At 39.5% G+C, this 25,772-nt stretch overlaps 1 protein-coding gene across 2 annotated transcripts; it reads right to left on the bottom strand.

Moving 5' to 3' along the window:
* Positions 1–2: 2 nt before the first annotated feature.
* Positions 3–25,767, bottom strand: vps52 (VPS52 subunit of GARP complex). 2 transcript variants are annotated; one of them, XM_063898907.1, is made up of 20 exons: positions 25,653–25,767; positions 24,443–24,524; positions 24,055–24,107; positions 23,650–23,725; positions 23,041–23,108; positions 22,595–22,770; positions 21,683–21,833; positions 18,691–18,791; positions 17,882–18,014; positions 16,525–16,582; positions 14,497–14,630; positions 11,499–11,654; positions 11,203–11,321; positions 10,300–10,423; positions 10,116–10,211; positions 9,650–9,757; positions 9,425–9,490; positions 7,024–7,135; positions 2,992–3,110; positions 3–1,468 (listed from the first exon to the last, which is right to left on the bottom strand). In XM_063898907.1, the coding sequence occupies exons 1-20, from the start codon at positions 25,743–25,745 to the stop codon at positions 1,322–1,324; spliced, it is 2,172 nt and encodes a 723-aa protein (XP_063754977.1). In that variant the 5' UTR covers positions 25,746–25,767; the 3' UTR covers positions 3–1,321. The 2 variants fall into 2 exon arrangements, with proteins under 2 accessions (XP_063754977.1, XP_063754978.1); XM_063898908.1 differs by having other exon boundaries at positions 24,443–24,521; positions 25,653–25,747.
* Between the last annotated feature and the right edge of the window lie 5 nt (positions 25,768–25,772).

The raw sequence follows: 25,772 nt of genomic DNA, 5'->3' as shown, positions 1-25,772 counted from the left end.
TGTCTTATTTCCATTATTTATTGTTAAAGTCAACATATATGTGTTTCCACTGGAATGATTTTATACGCAAATAAGTGCAAAAATATTCATTTTGCACAGCTAAATAAATAAGAAAAGGCACACCAGATCTTTCACTGGAATGAGGAAATATGTTTGTAAAGGAGTCATTGTGGTGATGTTCTGTATGATTGATGAACTGAATTAATAATGTACTACCTACTATTTTGTATTCTTCTGTTTGCAACGTTCATCAATGCTTTTATTTATTTCGTTTATTCTAAGATTTTCTGATTCCAATTCTGCTATTGTTTTGTCACCTAAACCAACTCTGAAATGCTTTGTGTGGACTCATCCACCGTTGAAAATAGTCCCCGGGCAAGCTATTATTTCCTTCTGTTTGTTTGATAAAAACTACAGTGACCAGCTTTTTCTGAGCATATTTTAAATTAAACTATATACTAAATCACCAATGTGCTTGGGCGCTGAGAGACGCAGAAAGGAAGTGAACACATTGTTGAGCAGTTTCACCCTTTTAATGAAGCTGCATCACAAGTGGACAGACAGCTTCTCTCCCCAGTGCTGTGTTATTAATCAAATCTTAATAGCTAATCATTGCTTCTTCTGGATTAAAAAAATAAATACAGTTAAATTATGACATTATGAAACTTTTGGGCCAAGAAAAGGTCCTTTGTTTTTATTTTTCGGTTTGTTATTTATGCTTAAAACACATTTTAAAGCACAGTTTTGATTTGTTTAAATGGCATTTACTTGCATTTGATCACTATTTATGGTTGATAATTGAATGTAGTTGCCTTTCTACGGCTGTACAATATACATCGCTTTCTATTATGGGCATCACAATGTCAACACCAGTGCAAGCCATTACTGGCGCTCTAAAAAAACCACAACTGTCATGTGTTCACATCAATGATTCATTTGTTAAATAAAAGAGTATATCCTTTCAATTATTTCAACTGGGCATGAGTTGAATCTGAGCAGAATACTATAAGCAGAAGAACTGAATGGACTTCAACATGCGTTCATCTATCATAAGTAATATTGTTTAATTAAACCTAAATGCACAGCTTGATTGTTATTATTTGGGTAATCAATTATCCCCACATTTCAGCCCTGTAGATGAGATGATGATGACATGAAATGAAATAAATAGAAAACATTCAATAACTTGGTCCATATCTACACTTACTGATGATCAGCTGGAGGGAATATGCAGCAGTCTCCTTTGTTAATGCTTTACAGAATGAATGTCTGGGGAGGAGACTCCAGGTGTGTGTCCATGCCTCCCGGTCCCTGCTTCCTGTTAGAAGTTAGGTTTGTGCTTCTTCACCTCCACCATGAGGTGGTGCAGGTTGATGAGCTCGGAGCGCACGGCCAGGCTCCTGAAGGTGGGCTGGTTCAGGACCTTGTGGAAGCCGTGGTAGTACTGGATGAGCTGGGTCAAAGCGCCCTGCAACAAACACACATGGTGTCATGACTTTAATACCACTCACTTCATCTTCCTCTCTTCTCTTTTAGTCTCTCTCCTCTTCCTTTATCCTACTTCCCTTTGTGAGAATGATCATACGAAATATATTTTGAAGAAATGCAGAGCAGTCACACAGAGAAAGTGAGCGAAGAGAATTATAATCAGACAACTCAGTTAACTTTATTATGCTGTGCTTTGATGTTTAGACACCTATAGCTTTATGAGCTGTGAATGAAGCTTTTTTATTTGAAATTCCTTTAAATTCATCTTGGATACAACTAGTGTATTATGGGAATGTTAGGCTGTAGTGCTCAGGGGTTAAACATTTACAAAAGAAGTGAAAGAGAAAATCATGCTTTTAACTTTAAAAAAAGAGGAAGCCACCTGACTGTATTAAAACAATACTATACAGTTAAAGACACTTTTCAAAATATTAACTCTTGATTAATCTGATAACTGTAAATAATAAAATACATTTATTAAAAATTATTCAGTGGCTATGGTATGAGTTTCGCTCATGTTGGGTGGAGTTAATGGGTGGTGTATCGAACTGATATTTTTGATGGCAATTTTCAAATGAAACATTAACTGAGATAGCTTTTTATAGATTCATCAGACAGGCTGCAACTAATTATCTGCCAGATTAAATCTGATATAAAACAAAGGAAAGCAAAACATCTCCATATTTGAAAGGCTATAAACAGCATTTAATAACAATAGTATTACTAAAATGATTAACTGATTTATTAAAAATCATTTCTGATGACAGACTAATTGATTAGTCAAATAACCGATGCAGCTCCATTAACCACTACTGATTATAATCATCAGTTTCAATCAATTGAACCTTTATTTACACTTGGACAGAACACATATCTACTGTTTATAAAGTTTACAGAATTAAAACAAAGCATCAATATTTATCAGGAGAACATGTGTGACTGTGAGATATGATGCAGTGAAGACACAGCAGCACGTCAGACATCATGCTTTCGTTTTCCTGGAAACTGAAGTCTGAAATGTGATGATGAGTTTCAGATGTCAGGATGACTAAATGTAACTCAGGGCCAACGTGAAAAACAAAAGAATTATTGCCATGTTTTCCTCAGGAGAGATTATCCAATGTGTTAAAGGAACCTCAAATGAACAGATTGAGTTTATTCAGTTGACTGATTTTCTCTTCCTTTACTTCCAGATACGGTTTGGTACTCTAATCTAAAATAATTTATTGGATTTTCACTAATGCCAGTACTAGTATTACCAGGGAATTATTCTACTTTGCACACCTGGTTTGTCATTTTAATCCTGTGTGAATCAGCAATTTTAAAAAGGATAAATTCAACCTCTGAAAATATGTTCACGTGGTCACATCCTCTCATGTGAATCCAAACCCCAGGAATTGTTTTTCATTTGTTTTCCCCCTGCACGTTTCCTGTCTGAGTACTGTGGAGGCAGCATTTGATATACAAATAAAACATGCAAAGCAAGCTTGGGTGTTATCTCACCTGTATGATACTGGTTCCATTCTTGAAGTTGGTGAATGACCTCATCACGTCCTGACTCATCGCCTCCACAGACTGTTTCCATGAGCTGGAAAACCCCCGAATCAGCTGAGTGATACGAGCTTCACACACACAGAAACAAGTGTGCACACACACACAAACAAACACACATTACTTAGTTGACACAGGCATAACACGGTGTGAAACAGCAAGAAGCGAGATATCTGAAGAAAAGGATGTGGGCAGCTGAATATTTGAGCCTGAAAAAGAGGAAACAAAACTGAGTAGATGCTGTTCAATAAGCCGTTCATTACTCAGTAAAAAGAAACTAAAGCATGAAGTGAAACAATGCTGCTCAAGCTGACATGTGAGTTATGTTTGCAATTTAAAGGCAAGGCAAGTTTATTTATATAGCACCTTTCAACACAAGGCGATTCAAAGTGCTTTACAAACATGAAAGACATAAAGAGCATTTAGAAATAGTGCAGCAGAAACACATTATAAAAAGGCATTTAAAAACAGTCCTTTAAGAGCAAAGATACTGAAATAAACACAACAGGTATAAAATACATGAGTAAAAGTTACAGTGCAGAATAAAGGTCACAGTGCAATGTTAGATCAGAACAGTTCAATTAAAAGCAGCGACAAAAAGAGATGTTTTCAGTCTGGATTTGAAAGTAGTAAGAGTTGCAGCGGCCCTGCAGGGTTCTGGGAGTTTGTTCCAGATATTTGGAGCATAATAACTGAACGCTGCTTCTCCTTGTTTAGTTCTAAGTCTGGGGACAGAAAGTTGACCCGTTCCAGAAGACCTGAGAGTTCTGGATGGTTCATAATGTAGCAGGAGATCACAAATGTATGTTGGGCCTAAACCATTCAATGCTTTATAAACCAGCAGCATAACTTTGATATCAATTCTCTGACAGACAGGAAGCCAGTGTAAAGACCTCAGAACTGGAGTGATGTGATCCACTCTCTCAGTGTAAAGACCTCAGAACTGGACTGATGTGATCCACTCTCTCAGTGTAAACACTTCAGAACTGGACTGATGTGATCCACTCTCTCAGTGTAAAGACCTCAGAACTGGACTGATGTGATCCTCTCTCTCAGTGTAAAGACTTCAGAACTGGAGTGATGTGATCCACTCTCTCAGTGTAAAGACTTCAGAACTGGAGTGATGTGATCCACTCTCTCAATGTAAAGACTTCAGAACTGGAGTGATGTGATCCACTCTCTCAATGTAAAGACTTCAGAACTGGAGTGATGTGATCCACTCTCTGAGTGTAAAGACTTCAGAACTGGACTGATGTGATCCACTCTCTCAGTGTAAAGACTTCAGAACTGGACTGATGTGATCCACTCTCTCAGTGTAAAGACTTCAGAACTGGAGTGATGTGATCCACTCTCTCAGTGTAAAGACCTCAGAACTGGACTGATGTGATCCACTCTCTCAGTGTAAAGACTTCAGAACTGGAGTGATGTGATCCACTCTCTCAGTGTAAAGACTTCAGAACTGGAGTGATGTGATCCACTCTCTCAGTGTAAAGACCTCAGAACTGGACTGATGTGATCCACTCTCTCAGTGTAAAGACTTCAGAACTGGAGTGATGTGATCCACTCTCTCAGTGTAAAGACTTCAGAACTGGAGTGATGTGATCCACTCTCTCAGTGTAAAGACTTCAGAACTGCAGTGATGTGATCCACTCTGTTAGTGTAAAGACTTCAGAACTGGAGTGATGTGATCCACTCTCTCAGTGTAAAGACCTCAGAACTGGAGTGATGTGATCCACTCTCTCAGTGTAAAGACCTCAGAACTGGAGTGATGTGATCCACTCTCTCAGTGTAAAGACCTCAGAACTGGAGTGATGTGATCCACTCTCTCAGTGTAAAGACTTCAGAACTGCAGTGATGTGATCCACTCTGTTAGTGTAAAGACTTCAGAACTGCAGTGATGTGATCCACTCTGTTAGTGTAAAGACTTCAGAACTGGAGTGATGTGATCCACTCTCTCAGTGTAAAGACTTCAGAACTGGAGTGATGTGATCCACTCTGTTAGTGTTAGTGAGGACTCGAGCCGCAGCGTTCTGAATCAGCTGCAGCTTTCTAATGGACGTCTTAGTGAGACCTGTGAAGACACCGTTACAGTAGTCCAGTCTACTGAAGATAAAAGCATGGACAGGTTTTTCTAGATCCTGCTGTGACATTAGTCCTTTAATCCTAGATATGTTCTTCAGGTGATAGTAGGCGGACTTAGTGATTGTTTTAATGTGACTGTTGAAATTCAGGTCAGAGTCCATGACCACACCTAGGCTTCTGGCATTAGCTGTTGTTTTGAACATTGCTGACTGAAGCTCAGCACTGACTTTTTGTCGTTTCTCCTTTGTTCCAAAAACAATTACCTCGGTTTTGTCTTTGTTTAATTGGAGAAAGTTCTGACTCATCCAGTCACTGATGTGTTCAATGCACTTACTCAGTGTTTGAATTGGAGCAGAGTCTCCTGGTGAAATGGTAATGTAAATGTGTGTATCATCTGCATAGCTATGGTAACTTGTTTTGTTGCTTTTCATTATCAGAGCCAGTGGTAGCATTTAGATGTTAAAGAGAAGAGGCCCCAAGATGGATCCTTGAGGAACCCCACATGTCATATTTGTCAGCTCTGATGTGTAGCTGCCTATAGAGACAAAGTGTTTCCTGTCCTTTAAGTAAGATTCAAACCAATTTAGAACTGTTGCCGAAGGTCCCAACCAGTTTTCTAGTTGCTCTAGTAATATGTTGTGGTCAACAGTGTGAAATGCAGCGCTGAGATCTAATAATACTAACACTGAGACTCTGCCACTGTCTGTGTTTAAGTGGATGTCATTGAAGACCTTAACAAGAGCAGTCTCAGTGCTGTGGTGCGGTCGAAAGCCTGACTGGAACACATCGAAACAGTTATTTGCATCCAAGAATTTACTCAGTTGTTTAAAAACGACTTTTTCAATGATTTTACCTCAAAATAGGAGTTTGATATGGGCCTGTAATTATTCATTACTGAAGCGTCCAGATTATTCTTTTTTAAGAGCGGTTTAATGACTGCAGTTTTTAGGGCCTGTGGAAATACACCTGAGTGAAGAGACCTGTTTACTATATGAAGTAGCTCTGAGGTCATGCTATGAAAAACATTTTTGAAAATGCTTGTAGGTATAATATCAAGGCAGCAGGAGGAGGACTTCAGATGTTGAATAATGTCCTCTAGGTCTTTATCTTTAATCTGATGGAATTGTGTCATGGTGTTTGAATTGATTTTAAGTGGACACAAGGACAACACATTTGCTGTACCTGATACAGAAACACCGACTGCCTGTCTGATTTTCTGAATTTTGTCAGTGAAGAAGGAGGCAAATTCGTGGATTGAAATTCAGAGGCTACTGACACTGGGGGGTTTGTTAGTCTCTCAACGGTAGCAAACAAGCACGTGAATTGTTTATTTTTGGGAATGATGTCAGAGAAGAAAGACTGTCGTGCCTTTTTTAATTCCAAATTATAAAAGCCAAGTCTTTCTTTATAGATTTCAAAGTGAATCTGGAGATTTTGTTTTTCTCAACCTGCGTTCAGCTTTCCTAGAAAAAGGAACTATTTGAAGTGGTGGATCTGGTTTGCTCTTCTGCTTTGGCTTGTTCTAGATATATTGTATTCCTTATTTCTTTAAACATACTAAAGTAAACTACAGTTTTTTAACATCAATTCATGAACATTTTTTTTATTTTATTTTTTAAAGGGGCTTTACTATGTCATTTTCAGGTTCATATCAGTATGTAGTGTCTCTCCTGGGACATGTCTCCATGCTTTAATGTTCATAAAGGTCTTTATTTTTCTCATACTGCCTGTGCTGCAGCACATCTTTTCACCCTCTGTCTGAAACCAGAACCCAGTGAACACGATTTTAGCCTTCGCAGACCATTTACATGCACTCAAACTTATAGAACACTACAAAAAAGCAGAATAGGGCCTCTTTATTTAAAGAGAAAGATCAGGTTGAATGAAATGGAGTCTTCTCACCTTCATCGTTCTTTAGTCGGTCCAGCTGCCCTTTTTCCATCAGAGCCTCGGCCTCCTTCACAAAGGCGATCATCCCTCCGAAGGGTGGGGACAGAATCTCCTCGATAAACTCCTGGAGGGGGAAGGAGGATAAACACATGAGTCAGGAGAAATATTTTACAGTTAATCTGCATTATTTCACAGCTTTTTAAACGTTAGGAATGAATTATTTAAATGTTTTAATGTATAAATTATATATAAATTATTTATATATTTATGAAATAAATATATAATAGAATTGAGTCAATGTAGGTTAACAAAACTGCTAAAAAACTCAAACTGTTTAATATTAAAGAGATACTCTGAGATTACAGTCACAAATGCTGCTATCATTTATTACTATTCTTCCAGTAATAATAAAATAAAACTAAATTAAAAAATCAAATCAAATGAAGACATTTCCCTCCCAATCAAGTGGTATTTTCTTCTCATTAAAGGACACTGGTAGCATGTACTTTTTGTACATTTCCATATATGCCTTGAGTATATAGCTTAACATAGTTAACACTTTGTTTTAAAAACCGGTTGTAGTCACACTCGTAGCCCTGAGCCCAAACAGGACAGAAAAAGAAGGAAGGGCTTCAGATTTCTCACTCTGAAAGAGATATTTGATCTCTATGGGACACACCTGCATACCTGCAAACTCAGAAGGGCTGAAAAAGGTGACAAACTAAACTGTTGTAGGGGGGTCTGGGGGCATCCCCCCCAGCCAAATGTTGCTATTTTAACATGCAAATTAAGCATTCTGGTGTACTCCCATAAGAAAATAAAGGGAGAAGACAACATTTTCTTATGGTAACAATGGCACATTTATTGACCCGTAAACTGGTCAGTTAAAAACATTTTGAATGTGAAAAGCATTCAGGACAGGTCAACAGTAAATCCCATTGACCAAATTTGGCAACATATCAACATAATATCATTTTCATTTTTTCATCCTTTTGGCCTGGACAAGCCTTTCAAGGGCCCGCTTTCGCTGCTTGGCAATGTGCCTCTTTCGGGCCACACTATCGTGTAAAAGCGGTAACGCCAGTGTTAAACACGCAAATGCCGGTTGGTGTGCGTACGTTACTGAGTGTTTATCGGTCCACGGCCGTAATGAACGTGTCGCATTGGTCCATATGTAATGCGCACGTTCTGTTGTTCCCATTGGCATAGAGCTATTGAACATTAATTTTAACAAAGGATACGGATAACATAAAGCCCACGGCAGTTTTGTCATTGTATGTATAGCCTATATTTGTATTACGCTATCATCATTCAACATGTAGAATGAACGTGTAATCTATAGAGTTGATTTACATAGATAATTCACAACCATGAACCTAATCTGGATCTTAAACCTGCCAATTGCCAACAATTGTTACTACATATAAAATGTGTTTTCGTTTTTAGATCGCGTGTTTCAAAGGCATCTGCGTCTTGTGTACATAACACAGCAATATGAATACTGTCATTTCCAACAGTGAAGCGTTACATGTGCTTACGAACACTTTAAACAAACTGTACACACGGTCGCCAGCGTTTGTAGATTTTGTAGATTGTGTTCGTAACTCCAAATTTTTCGTAGCAACTAAAAAGTTGATGAATGCGAAACCAATGATGATCCGTTGCACCACTACTAGCTACTCACTAAACCACACACAGATGTGTATTTGTTCATTACGTGTTCGTTTTCATCCCTCTCATATCTGACCACAATGACAGCCGCCAGTAATATCAGGTAACAGGACGGATGCTGTGGAGATCAGCCTTCACAAACGTATTCTTTTCGCATTGAACGAGGTGACGTAGAACTGGTCTAGCTAGGCTAACTTTAACACAATTCACTGAGGTTAGCTAGCAACCTAACAAGCTGATAAGCTGAAGCATGTTAATACACTTTATTTGGCTCAAATAATTTTACTTAAGCAACGTTAAAATGATACAGCATACAATGTTTTTGCCAGATTAGCTGCTACTAGATTTACCTCAAAACTTGTATCTGTAACGGTATCCTGAAAATTGTCAGAAGAACCACTCGCTGACGACTGAGCACTCCACTCCAAGAGGGACCGATGGGTAGAAAAGCGCGCGCGCTGTGGTTTATCGTGCTTATGATTGGTCGGTGGTCGTGGAACGCGAGTCATTTGAACAAAGATTTTATTTATTGTGAAGATAGCAAACTTGTTTCTTGCTCATTATACAGTTGGTTATACAGTCTATGGTATAACCCCCCTAAAAAAAAAACTCTTCGGATCTACACGATTCACGTCAATGACATATTTTGAGTTGAAAACGGCGAATTTCGCCGAAAGGTGACTAGTTTGCAGGTATGCACCTGATTAGATATAGAATAAAACAAAACCTATGTGGTGTTTACCTGTGTCCTGGCCAGGAGCAGCTGCTGGAAACCTTCCACCTCCTTACTGTCATCTGCTGCCCTCTCCTGGACACACACAAGAAAAACAACACAAGGATTGACCCAAAGATTTGAATGTCCATCATCTAAGGCGACAAGGAGCAGGAATGAGGACCCCTTTGATAACAGGAAATCAAAAAGTGAATAGGAATAAAGCCAGGACGAGGAGCAGCGTGAGAAGCTCACCATGAGGACGCTGAGCATCATGTCGTAGTTGTTGATGAGGAAGATAAGCTGGTCTCTTCTGGAGGGAAACTCTGCTGCCATCTTCAGCACAAAGTTTTCCACCTCCACCTGGAAAACAAGCACTTATCAAATAATTCCATTTAAGAAAAGGAAGATCTCTACAGCCAGTATCTTCTGAAAAGGAGAAACCACAGACCCAGCCCTACCAGTAAGAGGAAGCTTGTTTTTATTTTATTTTAGAGTGAATTGTCCCTTGAGGAACACAATCAGTTCATTTTGCATATCTTTTTCTGCCCTAGTAACTTTAATTATTATGAAAGCCATTTCATAATTTGACTTTTTTGTCCGCTCACATATGAGATTTCAAAGGTGATTTGTGTGTGTGTGTGTGTGTGTGTGTGTGTGTGTGTGTGTGTGTGTGTGTGTGTGTGTGAGTGTGTGTGTGTGTGTGTGTGTGTGTGTATACCTGCAGCTGTCCCAGCAGAGTGTGTGTTCTCTCATTGGGAAACGTCTGGTTGATGCTGACGATGGCCGACGAGAACTCTGCGTAACGACGTGTGATCTGAAATCAACAAACAAACGCTCAAACACACTGTTGAATGTGGTGAAATGCAGTGTGTGTGTGTGTGTGTGTGTGTGTGTAGACCTACGTAGTGTGGTCGAGTGTCCAGCACTCCCAGTTTCTGAGGGTCTGTGTTTCTGATGCTATGGATGTTCATCTCCAGGATCAGTTCAAACCTTGGCCACAGCAGCTCCAACACCGCCTCCCAGTACCTGACACACACACACACACACACACACACAGACACAGACACAGACACAGACACAGACACAGACACAGACACACACACACACACACACACCACACCAGGATATAAGACGGTAAGCAGATAAGCAAGATAGAGCTCAACTTTGGGGATCTATTATCCAGTAAAGTATCACATTGGTAGAGTGAATTATATATTTTTGGGATGAATTTGTTAGAGGTAGAAGTACTCCGATCTTAAAGGTTCTAATAGAGTGATGCAGGAATGAGTCACAGAAATGAGTTAGGCCACTTACAGTATGTCTCCCCAATCTGGAAGTCAACGTTTTTTTGAATGTGTTTATTGTTTGGTTTGTGTGTTTCGCTTCTGTGTCTGAAAACAGCGGTTGCTACAAATGTCTAAATGAAACTACTGAACGTCATCATACCGAACGTTAGCTTTAGCTTAGCGCTGGTGAAGTCAAGTGACTGTCATGTGGTTTGTTTGTGGCCGAATGTTCAAAAATCATTACTCCTGCTGAACAACGTGTAAGTTTATTAAAGGTGTGTTTGCCACAGGTCTTATTTTCTTCAAATCCAATTGAAAAAACCCATACTTTTTGTTGAGGGAGCCATTGTGATGCTAAATTTCAGGTCATCCTTTAAAAAATACGTCATCACTGCATCAGTAGTATATTATTTGCAGACACAATTAAGTGACTTTTCAAAGCTGTATCTCCCCCCTGCTGGGTGAAATGTTCTCAGGCATGTATAGATTCTTCTGAAAGGACTAAAGGATGACACTGACTTGTCGAGAGCGGGGATGGTCCTCTTGGCGGTGATGGCTCTGAAGCGGAGGATGATGTGGATGCAGAGGAAGACGGCGATGCTGTCGTAGCAGTCGGACACATAAGTGGACATGCTCTTCTGCAGGTAGGGAGCACACACACAGACACAGACACATACAGACACACACAGACACAGACACAGACACACAGACACACACACACACATTGAATCACACAATATCATGTGATCTCTAAAGTAGAGTCAAAGGATTTAGGAAGGGAACTGAGCACAACAGAGAAGGTGTGTTGGTCGTACCAGGAACATGCTGAGAGTTTTTCCCATGATGCTGTTGAACAGGTCGAGGGCGGAGTTTCCTGTCACCATGAAGAAGTCGGAGAGGAAGAGGAACTCCCTGCAGCCGTTGTCCAGTAGAGCGTAGTGCTGGCTGCGGAACAGCGTCTCATAGGGATACTGCGGGAGGACAAGTGTTTACATCATCTACACAATCTGGTGTTATCTCACCGTTTGATTTTGATCATGACTCAATTTTAAATGAATTACATTCAGTACATTGGGGGTTATTTCAGCATTCTGAGCTTGCACAGGCAATGATGGCATGACTGAGTGAAAGATGAATATGTTTTTATATTTTTTACACCTATTGCACCTGATAATATTAATGTTAACACGAAAAGCTAGACCTAGGACACATGGTGATTAATTCCTGACTTGCACAAAAACCCTACAAAGTTGAAGTACGCTCAACTGACTGCAAATACAATGAAATACAAAAAATCTAGAAATTATAATGGTCCACTTACCAGTAGTTTTACTTCTTGAAAAAAAAATCCCTGTTTAAAAATGTAACTCTACATAAAATAATATGTAAAACTGGCATTCCTGTGGGATTTATCAACATATAACTGACTAATGCTTGAAACAACTTTGGTTTCCTGTCAATCAGTAGCTATGATAGGTTTGTAAGCAGAAAAAAAAGGACAATAAGACTATTTTTGATATTATAATTACACATTTTTTCATTTGTTATACAAAAAGAATCTGCCACAGGATGTCAGTGTTGACCTCAGTACATGGTGATAGGTGAAGTCTCACATCTGTGTTTCCTCAACACATTCTTCATCTACAAGTTGGCGTGTGCTAGGCAAAACTAGATGGACTGAAATGCTCAATATAATCTGAATAATAACAATAAAAACTATAGAGAACTCCCTCCTGTATAGTTGTTTTTTAAAGAGATTTCACAATTTTTTTTCACATTTCAATAACCCGTAACAATGTGTGCATTTTGTTCTCAAACTCTACCTCATGCATTTACTGTACATTCATAAAAAAACTGCAAGATGAATAATGTATGTTCATAGTGTTACATTTCTATATGTTTTATGTTTGTGTCATACGTTTGTCTACACTGAATGCTAACTTATTCTGTATATTGCATTTTGTGTTATCTGTTTATGCTTATTTTATTATTCCTCCTGTGCCATGCTTTGCTAATATGCTGCCGTAACAAAACTATTTTTCAATTTGGAATAAATAAAGTTTCCCCTTAACTAATCCAATCAATTTAATTGGTTTTGACATTTGTTGCAGCCCTATGAAAAGCATTGCATAAACGAAACGCTGCAAATACAAAACGCTGGAAGAAGGTCAAAACCCAAGAAACGGGGACACTAAAAAGGGACGCACACAGCTGGGCCCGGAGCGCTTGGTGGAGTTTAGGATTATAGAGTTGTCTTTATAAACTGTCTCTGTTGGCAGAGTTAGTATGTTTCCTAACTGTAAGTGTTTTTTCAGTATATTTCAAAACTACCAGGTTAGCTACGTTAGCTAGCTAGCTTACAGCAGGTCTGCAATAATATCATAAGGAATCAAGATATCGCTTTAAGTTTCCAGGGACAGTAACAGTTGTGTGTTTCTCTTAATGGATACGTTTTGGAATGTTGAGCGTGTCAGCCACCGTACGGGACTACGACCAACACTGAAAAAGTATTCAAATTTAGGAGATTTATTTGACTAAAATGACTTAAAGGAAGTATTTTCATCTAATGATAAACCCTTATCCAATCTGCCAACATTAACACTGTTTCTATATATCCCTGCAAAATATATAAACTTGCTAAAGACCCATACCTTCTCCATCAATCGAAAAGATTAATAACTTGTGTTTAAATTGCATTGCCCGGCCAAAAAAACGGTCACCACCTGGATTTAACTAAGCAAATAGGTAAGAGCCTCCCACTGGATAATTACTGCATGGGTGATTATGTTTCAGCTGGCAACAAATTATTGAACCCTAACTGATGCAGTGAGTAGCTGTCATGTTGAAAGACATATCCTGTGGTCGTGGAAAAGATGTTAATCTGTTTCAGAAGGGTCAAATTATTGGCATGCATCAAGCAGAGAAAACATCTAAGGAGATTGCTGAAACTACTAAAACCGGGTTAAGAACTGTCCAACGCATTATTAAAAGCTGGAAGGACAGTGGGGAAACATCACCTTACAGGAAGGAATGTGGTCGGAAAAAAATCTTGAATGATCGTGATCGTCGATCACTTAAACGTTTGGTGAAATCAAATGGGACAAAAACAGTAGAAGTCACGGCTATGTTTAATAGTGAAAGTAAGAGCCTTTCCACACGCACAATGCGAAGGGAACTCAAGGGATTGGGACTAAACAGCTGTGTAGCCGTAAGAAAACCCCTTGTCAGTGAGGCTAATCAGAAAAAACGGCTTAAATTTGCTAGGGAGCATAAAGATTGGACTCTGGAGCAATGGAAGAAGGTGTGGTCTGATGAGTCCAGATTCACCCTGTTCCAGAGTGATGGGCGCATCAGGGTAAGAAGAGAGGCGGCTGAAGTGATGCACCCATCACGCCTAGTGCCTACTGTACAAGCCTGTGGGGGCAGTGCTATGATCTGGGGTTGCTGCAGCTGGTCTGACTCTAGGTTCAGCAATGTGCCCAAAGAATGAGGTCAGCTGACTACCTGAATATACTGAAGGACCAGGTTATTCCAACAGAGTCAAGACCTGAACCTGATTGAGAATCTTTGGGATGTGCCGGAGAAGACTTTGCGTAGTGGTCCGAATCTCCCGTCATCAATACAAGATCTTGGTGAAAAATGAATGCAAGACAGAAATAAATGTTGTGACGTTGCAGAAGCTTGTGGAAATCGATGCCACAGCGAATGCGTGCCGTAATCAAAGCTAAAGGCGGTCCAACGAATATTAGAGTGCGTGACCTTTTTTTGGCCAGGCAGTGTATTTAAAGTGTCACATTGCGTGTGACGTCTCACCCTGCTGTCTCCTCTCTGAGCTGTGTGTGGAACCAGGATGGGCCCCTCCAGCTCGGCAGGACTCAGGATGGCCCCCCGCTGGCCCACGGTGAAGATGGTGTTCCTGCTCTTCAGAGACGGCTTGGAGAAGAAACCTGCAGCAGGAAGTTAAGGAGCATCCGTCTCACACACTCAACACCAACAGAACCACTGGAGATGATCAAACACCACAACAGTCTGTCTTCTCTTCTCTTACCACCGCAACAAACTTTAGCCCTTTCTCATTTCTCAATTTTTGCCTCCTCGGCCCTCCGGTAGTGACCCACAAATCAATTTCAAGGACATCTAATTTTTCTAAATGCACATCGAGGATGGAGCATTGAGCAGGCTCTCTGGAGGAGCTATAACCGAGGACACACTGATGTATCCTCCGGGGATTGTATTTCTGGGAACAGTGATGTTTAAAAGAGGCGTGACGAACGCTGGACTGATCTGAACCAATGACACCTCTGCAAACGGTTCCGTTGTTATTACAAGTTATTTCAGAGGATCAAATGCGCATCAAGCTTTCTGCCCTTCACCGTTTGTTACTCTCATCCCCCCTGGATATTAGGCTACTTATGTTTTTATTACAGCTGCTTTAATCCTGACGCAATGTTTACAGTAAGAACAGCAAACAGAGAGCTCATATATGACATTCAAAGGCTGTTATTTTGAAACTGTACGTCAGAATGTCCTGACATTCGCTGAGTGGCTAGTTGGGGTGCTACCAGCCTGAAGTGAAACGACTCTAAGATTATGGACAGATTTGTATTTATTCTTATCTAAAAACAGAGGGACGTTAGCTCATATAAGGGATTTCGAAGGTCTTTTATTTTGAAACTGTACGTTAGGATGTCATGTTATTTTTGGAGTGACTTTCTCTGATAGCCTTTTATCAACACCAATTGAAATGAGTCACCCAGTGGAAATGGAAAGTTCAATTTTGTGATCAGATATGTCTTCATAAATGTATCTTTAAGTTTTAACTTTCCCCCCTCAGTCAAATCATCCCGGCGGCTGTCTGCATCTGTAGCCTGTTATTGTCTCTCATACCACATTGTGAATGAATTCAAAGTAAATCTATAAATGGTCATGAACACAGTGCTGCTGTGCCTCCTGTCATCATTGATGGACGTCGCTTCAGAATGACTCTGAGAGGATTTCTCATTTCTCTAAACGCCTGTTGCTTCCACTCCTCTGTCCTTGGTTTCTCCTCCACTCCTCCGTTCGCATCTCCTGTGTGTGGGACTAAGACGCAAGGCGAGGAGCTGAGGTGAGGAGTTGAGGAGGGGAAGACTTAGGAATGAGAAAGGGCATATGTTTCCAATCTATTCATGTAATTACTTGCCTCTTTAATCCAAATGTCAGTTCATTTTAATTTTTAAATGGAGTGAATTTAACACACGGCGGGACGAACTGATTTATTTATTGATTTGTTTTTATTTATTTTGTGTAAGTAATAGAGACGTTTGTTTTAAATGCTTTTTGATTCCACAATGGTAAATAATAAAAAACGTATACAAAAAAGGACAATCCACTAAATATATAGTATTATATTGTGTTTGAAAATAACAATGAAATGCTGAAAATCTGAAAAAAATGTTTAGCGAATTAAAAGTTAAGCATGAATATATATTCAAAAGTCAAATATATTTGTATATAAAATAAATAAAAGAAAATGGTGTCAGTGGGACGTTGGCGGGCCACACGCTCCACTAAAGAGCAGAAGGCTGATCTGTGCCTTCTTTTGTTAAATGGTATGTGAGACACACCTGGTTTTATAAGGCTGTGAGAGATTTGGCCATATATTTTCATTCTCTGCCAGGTCTGTTATGTGTCTTGGAGAGGAGCCAAGTTGTTGTTTTTGTTCAATGCTCAACGCCTCATTAGAAAGCTCTTCACACACTGCTGAAGTTTATACACCGTAATACTTATATAAACTGAATGGAATATGGACAATAAGGCTGAGTCCCTAACCATCTCACACACAAACAGTGTAAAACATACCTTTCTTGGCTGTGTCTTCTACTCCCATCAGGTCATCTTTGTCTGCAACCTCCTCATACTGCACACAGGACAGAGACACATTATTTACCATGGAAACTGAGAGAGCAACAACAGTAGAAATGCAGAGCTCCTACTGCCACTGCTCACACAACATCCCTGTCAGACAACCCACATCTCGTCCTCATTTCAATTGACAAAAGCCAACTGCTTCTTTATTATTGGTCCAAAAAGAATCAAAATGTTATGGAAATTGCAATATGGACTAGAGAAATATACAGCGGTATTGGTGAGCTGCAGAGATATCCTGATCTACAAATCATATTCTTCAGATATAACAACTTATTTATTCTGTTTGTCAGCTCATAGAGTCCTATTGTGAACCTGGAATTGTTCAGTACCCCAACGTTTGTAGGAAATCTAGGGGTCCTCAGCACATAGAATGCATGGCGATGCCAAAAGAAAAATTCTCGAGAGGAATTGTTGTGAAAGTCAACAAGAAAAAAGGATGGATGACGGAAGGCCTAATGCATGAATGGCATACGGAGTGTTACGGCAAGCGACCGGGAGGATTCTTTCACAAGAACAAGGCTTTGCTCGTGTTGGACAGCATGAGGGCCCACATAACAGATTCTGTGAAAGAAGCCATCAAGAGGACAAACTCAATTCCAGCTGTGATTCCTTGGGCACAACAAAGTATTTGCAGCCACTCGACATCAGTATAAATCGTGCATTTAAGGTGGCGCTCCGTGTTCAGTGGGAGGCTTGGATGACAAGTGGGGAGAAATCCTTCACTAAAACGGGCCGCATGCGAAGAGTAACTTATGGTCAAGTCTGCCAGTGGGTCCTGACAGCGTGGAGCATTATCAAAAAATCCACTATCATCAACTGGTTTCGAAAGGCTGGACTGCTGCGTGTTGAAGAGGGCAGCATGAGCTCAGCGGGGAATTTGCCTCCGGATGAAAGTGACAAGAGCGACAATGAAGACGATCCAACATCGGATGAAGCAATTCTGAGGCTATTCAACTCCGACACCGGAGGAGATGACTTCAGTGGTTTCAGTGCACAGGAGGAGGAAGATAGTGACCAATGACTTTCTTGGTAGGCTACTGTTTACTGCTATTTCTTTATTTTTGTTACAAGCCGTGTTTCGTTAAAGCCTGTGTAAAGTTCATTTGTTTCAATGTACCGGTAGGCACCTGCGGCTTATAGACATGTGCGGCTTATTTATGTACAAAATACATATTTTTTTAAATTCAGTGGGTGCGGCCTATATTCAGGTGCGCTTAATAGTCCGGAAAATACGGTAGATTATATCTGTTTGGTACATACTGTGTGTTTTCTGTGGGGAGCCACTGACCTGCACTTTCAGCAGCCGGCCGCTGTACGACTTGAAGTAGCTGTAGTAGATCTTACTCATGGTGTCAACGTACTCATCTCGGATTTCCTTAGCAACCGTTCTCTCATTGGCCAGGAGGAACTGATAAAAAAATCTACAGGGAAAAAACAAAGCAGAGTCAGAGAGTTGAAATATTCACTCCATATATTTATATTTATATCCTGGAAGGCCTTTTTCTTTCTTGGTTTTCTGACTTAACAGTAACTTAAATATTTACAGTGATTATTTTACAAGTGAAAGTAAATTATAATAATATATTTGATCTGTATAGCATCTTACAACTAAATGACAAGTGCTTCATAAAATGAGAAACGGAATGTTTTAATGCTAATTTTGTGTTATTATCCTGGACTTTATTTTGTAGCTACAGGGGCGGTTGTGGGGGGGGGGGCAACAGGGGCCAGTGCCCCCGTAACACTGACCTGGGACGCCCCTGTGGCCCGACTCCCTAAGAATATTTAAAAATACTACTGTATTGGCTATAGCAGTGGCATGATAGGCAGAACTATGTAATGTAACTCAAATTGTAATTAGTGAATAAAATAAGGATTGTAAATGAAAAAAATAACTACTGAAACAAAGAACCATAACTTAAGTTACAGAAACAAATACCAATTACTGTTTTATATGTTTATTTCACGCAATTACTTTCTACTGTCTTTTTTTAATGTGTTTGTGGTGCCCCTCTCATAAGATAACTGCTGCCCCCCCAAGTAAAATTGGTCTGGCACCGCCACTGCTTAACTAGTTTCAGGAAGTCCTGATCTCACCTGTACTTCAGCAGAGTGTTCTGTGGGATCTGGTAGTTGGTCATTGGCTTCCTGAAGGAGTAAATCTTCTGCAGGATGAACTCCCGGATCTTTGAAACCGCCTGAAGAGAGGGAGGAAGATTGAATCAGGTCCGCAAGGAAGTCATTTAATAGGATTAGGTTTGTCATACTTTTCAAAAAGTGTAAAAAAACCTCAAATAAAAGCCCAGGTAGAGTTCACAAAGCATATAAACGAAGGCAGAGAAAAACCAAGACATTGTTATGATCCAGGACTATTTTAACAATCCCATTACTCCCAATATTTATCCCCCTTCTCCTTTTGGAGTTAAAGTGATTTGCTCCGTTGAGCGCATAGGGTTGGTTGTGTATTAAAAGAGAAGTGGAGGAAGAGATCATTTGAAGCTAGCATTTTGTAATATTCTTATACTTGTTTCTCCAAGTCTTTTCAAGAAAAGAGAAATTCACTTCAAATCAGTTTACGGAATGTTTGTGCTGTGCAGAATATTTGTAAAATTCAATGAAAATTCATCTGCCAATATTTTATTCATCAACTTAGGGTTTTTATCAAGCCTATATACCAACAAAGGGATAGTTTGAGTTCTTAAATGTGAGAATTATCTGCTTTCTTTGTGTTGCACTGCAGTAAATTGAATATTTTGTGGCTGTTTGTTATACAAAACAGACAAGACAACTGATGTACTCATTGTGGGTTATAGCAAATTGTGAATCGTTTTGTTGTTGTTGTTGTTGATCACTTTGGCTTATGGCATGAGTTCAGGGGGTTGGCATACGTGCCAGTCACAGGTTTGAAAAGCATTTAGCTGTTTATTGGCTTATTAACAGGTTTCATTAATTCAGCACTTCTTCTGAAACTCTTCCAGGAATGGTTTGAAATAAAGTACAGATGTGGACAAAATTGTTGGTACCCTTCCGTTAAAATAAGAAAAGCCCACAATGGTCACTGAAATAACTTGAAACTGACAAAAGTAATAATAAATAAAAATGTATTGAAAAATACTGAATGAAAATCAGACATAGCTTTTGAATTGTGGTTCAACAGAATCACTTAAAAAAACAAAATAATGAAACTGGCCTGGACAAAAATGATGTTACCCTTAAGTTAATATTTTGTTGCACAACCTTTTGAGTCATCGCTGCAATCAAGTGACTTTTGTAACTCTCAATGAGACTTCTGCACCTGTCGACAGGTATTTTGACCCACTCCTCGTTAACAAACTGCGCCAGCCATCTCAGGTTTGAAGGGTGCCTTCTCCAGACTGCATGTTTCAGCTCCTTCCACAGATGTTCAATAGGGTTTGGATCAGGGCTCATAGAAGGCCACTTCAGAATAGTCCAGTGTTTTGATCTGAGCCATTCTTGGGTGTTTTTAGCTGTGTGTTTTGGGTCATTATCCTGTGGGAGGACCCATGACCTGTGACTAAGACCAAGCTTTCTGACACTGGGCAGCACATCTCACTCCAGAATGCCTTGAAAGTCTTGAGATTTCATGTTACCTTGCACAGATTCAACACACCCTGTGCCAGATGCAGCAAAGCAGCCCCAGAACATAACCGAGCCTCCTCCGTGTTTCACAGTAGGTATAGTGTTCTTTTCTTTGTGGGCTTCATTTCTGCGTCTGTAAACATAGAGCTGATGTGACTTGCCAAAAAGTTCCAGTTCTCCCAGAAGCTTTGTGGCTTGTCAACAAGCATTGTGGCAACTTCCAGTCTTGCTTTTTTATGATTTGCTTTCAAAGTGTTGTCCTCCTCGTTCGTCTTCCATTAAGTCCACTTTGGCTCAAACAGCGGCGGATGGTGCGATCTAACACTGACGTACCTTGACCTTGGAGTTCACCTCTAATCTCTTTGGAAGTTGTTCGGGGTTCTTTGGTTACCGTTCGTATTATCAGTCTCTTCAATTTGTCATCAATTTTCCTCTTGCGGCCACGTCCAGGGAGGTTGGCTACAGTCCCATGGACCTTACACTTCTGAATAATATGTGCAACTGTAGTCACAGGAGCATCAAGCTGCTTGGAAATGGTCTTATAGCCTTTGCCTTGAACATGCTTATCTATCATTTTCTTTTCTAATATCCTGAGACAACTCTCTCCTTAGCTTTCTGTGCTCCATGTTCAGTGAGGTACACACCATGATACTAAACAGCCCAGTGAATACTTTTCACCCTTTAAATAGGCAGACTGACTGATTACAAGTCTGAAGACACCTTAGTTTAACATGGCCCTGTGATCAAATTATTTCAAGTCTTTTCTAGGGGTACCATCATTTTTGTCCAGGCCAGTTTCATTATTTTGTTTTTTTAAATGATTCTGTTGAACCACAATTCAAAAGCAATGTCTGATTTTCATTCGTTATTTTTCAATACATTTTTATTTATTATTACTTTTGTGAGTTTCAAGTTATTTCAGTGACCATTTTGGGTTTTTCTTTCTTTAATGGAAGGGTACCAACAATTCCGTCCACGTCTGTATGTTATGACAATAAACCTCTGAATCTCTAACAAAAAAAATGCCACTTCTGGAATCCATGTAGAATAAACTTGAATTGTTAACTGAATGGTAAATGGTACCATACAGTAGAAATATGTGAACATATCATGTAATTGGCAGTTGCTAATTTCATTTGTCAGGAGTTAACATAGTCTTGGTAAAACTTGGTACATATCAGTCACATATGGAGATCATTACTTTGCTGCTGAACCTTTTTGACAGTTAAAGTGCATTGTTTACATTTTAATTTGTGTTTCCTGCTGTCCAGACAACTCTCTCTTAAAGGGATCTTATTATGCTCATTTTCAGGTCCATATCAGTCTGTAATGTCTCTCCTGTGACAAGTTTCCATGCTTTAATGTTCAAAAAGATCTTTATTAACCCATACTTGCATTCGTAGATATTCTGCATGAATACATTTTCAACATAAAGGACCAACATACCCACCAGTGTGGAGTTTCTTAGACCATCCCCTTTCCGTCTCACCTTGAGTTTGAGGCGGTCCACGATGTCCTGGATGTCTGAGCAGGCCAGCGTCTCTCTGAAGCTCAGCTCTTTGGCGAAGTTGATCTTGTTGTTGAGCTCGTGCAGCTGCTCCAGAAACTCCTGCTCCGTCACAGGACTGTCCAGGATGGTGCTGCGGGGACACGGGATAATATCAGACCAACACTCCTCTCACTGACACGTTACTGTTGTTTGATAAAGGGTTGCATGAGGTTCTTAACCATAGCGTTTTATCTACAGTAGATGGCAGGTACTGACATGTAAAGCAAGTGTACATTTCGTTACATTTATATAATCAGAAAACCGTGTTGTTCCCAGGGTTTCAAATCTGTTGATCCATTTATGAATAAAATGTTAAAGTAAGTGCGCAACCTTACGGTGACAAAAATCTGTCCAGAGACTACAGATGAAAAATAACTCTGCACATATACAGAAATGTTGATTTATGTGCACTGTCCCTATTAAATAAAGGAATGAATAAATAAATTAAATATAATACAAATATTCAATAGAATAACATTTGAATATAAAAATACAAAGTTAAAGTAAAAAATGTTAACATTGTGCAACAAATATAACATGAATATTACAATATATACAGTGGTTTTATTAGTATTAATAAGCTATTAAAAGGGTTGAAACTGTGCTATTCCAACAGGCAGAGTGCATGGGCAGTACCACCGTTTAAGCACTACGAAATTTGCTTCAGCGCTCTGCCTCCACCTCATTTATTCGGGGCTATGTCCACAGCAGTACATAGCTATTCATACTGTTAGTGCTTCTGTTGGCACTCCTAACTGGAGCTGGTCAGTGACTATGGACTAGTATCTCATACAGCCTCAATAAACTATCCCTATAACAGCTGTCTGGAGCTCCAGCTCTCTCCCCACTCACGAGATCATGGCTCCGGGCACCACCAGCTCGTCCACCAGCTGGCTGAGGTGGCTGCGCACCGCCTGCCGGTTCTTCAGCCGCACGTTCATGCTGACCGACTGCTGCTGCAGGGTCTGGATCTCACTGCTGATGGAGGACAGGTCACTCTGGAAGCCGCTCAGCATGCCCTCCATACGCTGACAGGACGGAACAACCGACGGAAAAGAAAGGGTTGAGTTTAAAAAAATCTCCCCCTGTACGATTGAAGTTATATTTGAATTTAAAAGAAAAATCCTGCGTTTTAAGGGGAAGATACAATTAGGAGTTGGGTTGCAGATGATCATATCGACTGAATGAATTCTCTGGGGATTTTTCAGAGAACTGAGCTTCATAAGATATTATACCCTGTATTCGTTTTACAGTATCTTCTTCTGACTCCACATGCAGTGCATTGTGGGATCTCCTACCTCCAGTATGGAGTCACAGGCGGTGATCTGGTTGTGCAGCAGAGCGATGTTCTGACTCTCCTTGATGTCTGACAGATCAACAGTCAGGAAAAGAACAATCTCCCCACAAAAACAACAAAACTAAATCCATACAATAAATATTATTTTTACATCATGTCATACATTTTTCTATTTGAAGACTTCAATGAGAGGAACCAAGATGATTTTGGAAAAAACTCATATCAATATGCATTATTTTTTAACATTAATATTGTTTGTCAGCAGACACATATAAGCATTTTTTTCTTTGTTGAATATGCAGGTTAAAAATACCATTTGGCACCTGCTTAAATCCTTGGTTTTAAGATGCAGTGGTTTTTTTCTATTCCTTCTGTATTTCAGACTGTTGCATTTGAAAACACACATATAGAAAATACCCAAACACAATGGACTGATCTGTTTTTAAACTGTAATATAAATGTGTTCTTCCCAAACAAAGCTGTATCAAAATGTATTTGAGATGGATCCATAGCGCAGAATTGAATAAGTAATAAAAACATTTATTAAAGTTTGTGCCTAGGACTGGAGGAAGCAGGTGAAAAACTATAAACCGTGACATTGAAAGGATACAGTCTTTAATGGAGGCTTGTTCGATCCTCTGCAGCTCTGACTCCACCTGTTTGGAGTACTGACGGAGGTCAACACCCTGAGTACAGACAGGAGGAAAGAACACATTTATAAAACACAGTGTACTGAAGAAAGCTGAGGAAAATATGCTTTATACTGGTTAATATAAATGCAGTTTTGACCCAATTTAATAGACTTGTATTTGGTTTCATTATCTCTTATTGAATCACACAAAACTCCCCTTATATATTCTAAGTTAATACATTGAGATAACAATGACAGATGACAATAACAACAACATTAGGTGCTTAGCATATCTTTTTACAACAGAGAATACTTGTTTGGATAAATACTTTCATTGCTCTCTTCCACCTCCATGTTTCAACATTAGCGCCAAAATGTTCTCACCGTTTTGAGCGCTTCCTTCACAAGGTCATCCTCCAGATTGGCCTGGATATGAACTGCAAGAGAACGACACGAAGAGCCTTCATGACAAGTTAAACTTCCAACAGAAACTCTGGAACACAGATTGTCTCTACCAGGCTTCTTCATTACTCTGGGTGAACCTTCATTGGGAAAAGATTATGAGCTATGAACTTAAATCTGTAGTTTCATTAATACAAAAGGTTTAATAGGATCTAACTGTCAAATTGAGGAAAACAAGTAGTTGATGCAGATAGTAAAAATGTAAAAAATGTAACATGTCAGGCCAAGGAGAAAAGCTAAATTAATCTGTGCTGATCTCCTTTGTATCCAATCTCCTTATGAGACATATAAATGCTAGATGTTGCCTTACTGTCCACTTCATCCAGGATGAACTCATCAGTGGTGAGGTCTAGTTCTCCCAGGTTGAGGTCCGGGATGTCTCCATCAGTCTTCTAAATAAAAACAAATACTTATTTAATGTGGTGAAAAAACTCTGGAATGATTCCAGATCCAAAACCCATTGTTTGAAACGAAAAAGAAAATACATAACAAGGGTTTAATATAAAACTGTTTATTTTGGCCAATAGACAGGCTGGCAGGTAGACAGACATCTTATTACTTATGTCCTTTGACTGCTACAGGAACCATTTACTGGCCCCGGCCGTGGCGCAACTGGCTGGGGCACCTGCACCGTACACCGTTCCTGACCCGTGGTCCTTTCCGGATCCCAACCCAATTCTCTCTCCCACTTTCCTGTCACTCTCCACTGTCCTATCCGATTAAAGGCAAAAAGCCCCCCAAAAAAACAACTTAAAAAAAAAGAGAAACCATTTACTAATTTTATCTATATATTTATAAGGGGTTGTAAAGTACATTTCAAAAAATAAAACAAAACATGTTTCTAAAAGACAACACATCTTTTCTTTAAAGTTCAACTCAACCAAATTGATTTTTAAATATTTATTAGAAGGGTTTACAACTATTTCGACGTATAATATTGTTAAAGGTTTGTTCAGATCTGCTTATGGTATAGTAAAATCAGCATAATCAAATATCGCGTACATGTCATTTATGTTATTTCCCTTTAATTGCAATTACAGGATGTTTTCATGATCGACAGATGTATCGATTATAAATAGAGAATTTTGCTTTTAAATGGCATGTGCTAATTGCATTCCCTTAAGGTTGGTGAGCAATTTGATTAATTAATACAATTGGTGAAAGAACTTTCTGTCAATCGACTTATCTGCCAAAAATTGCATCACCATTGACGTCATATTTTGTTGCCACGGGAAGCATTCAGGAAATCATTGAGCTTTCAACTGTTTTGACAGGATGCTAGCAGCTACATAAGCTTAAACTTCAAGCAAAAATACATACCCTTCGTCAAAATACTCAATTTGGAATGTGCCTATTTACGGTCAAAGCTATTTAACTGTCCATCTAGTAAGATGCAACGTTACAGTTCATTGATTGTGGCTGACTCTTGGTATGAATGCTAACAGGAGACAGTCATGAGAGAGCATACACAAAAAATTTCACAACTACTGAGATTCAAATATAAGTTATTAAAATGTCACCTCGTCTTGTAAATACGCCATGGCCATTTCTGTCGGGTTCCCAGTTGTGTTTACATCGGGACCAGCTCCACCAGCTGCAGCCACCTCCGCCATTGAAGCGAATTTATAGTAACGTAAAAA

This window comes from Eleginops maclovinus, chromosome 13 (genome assembly GCF_036324505.1).
Source record: "Eleginops maclovinus isolate JMC-PN-2008 ecotype Puerto Natales chromosome 13, JC_Emac_rtc_rv5, whole genome shotgun sequence".
Lineage (NCBI taxonomy): Eukaryota > Metazoa > Chordata > Actinopteri > Perciformes > Eleginopidae > Eleginops > Eleginops maclovinus.
Note: the sequence above shows the minus strand (reverse complement) of the source record. Positions and strands in the feature narration are given on the sequence as shown.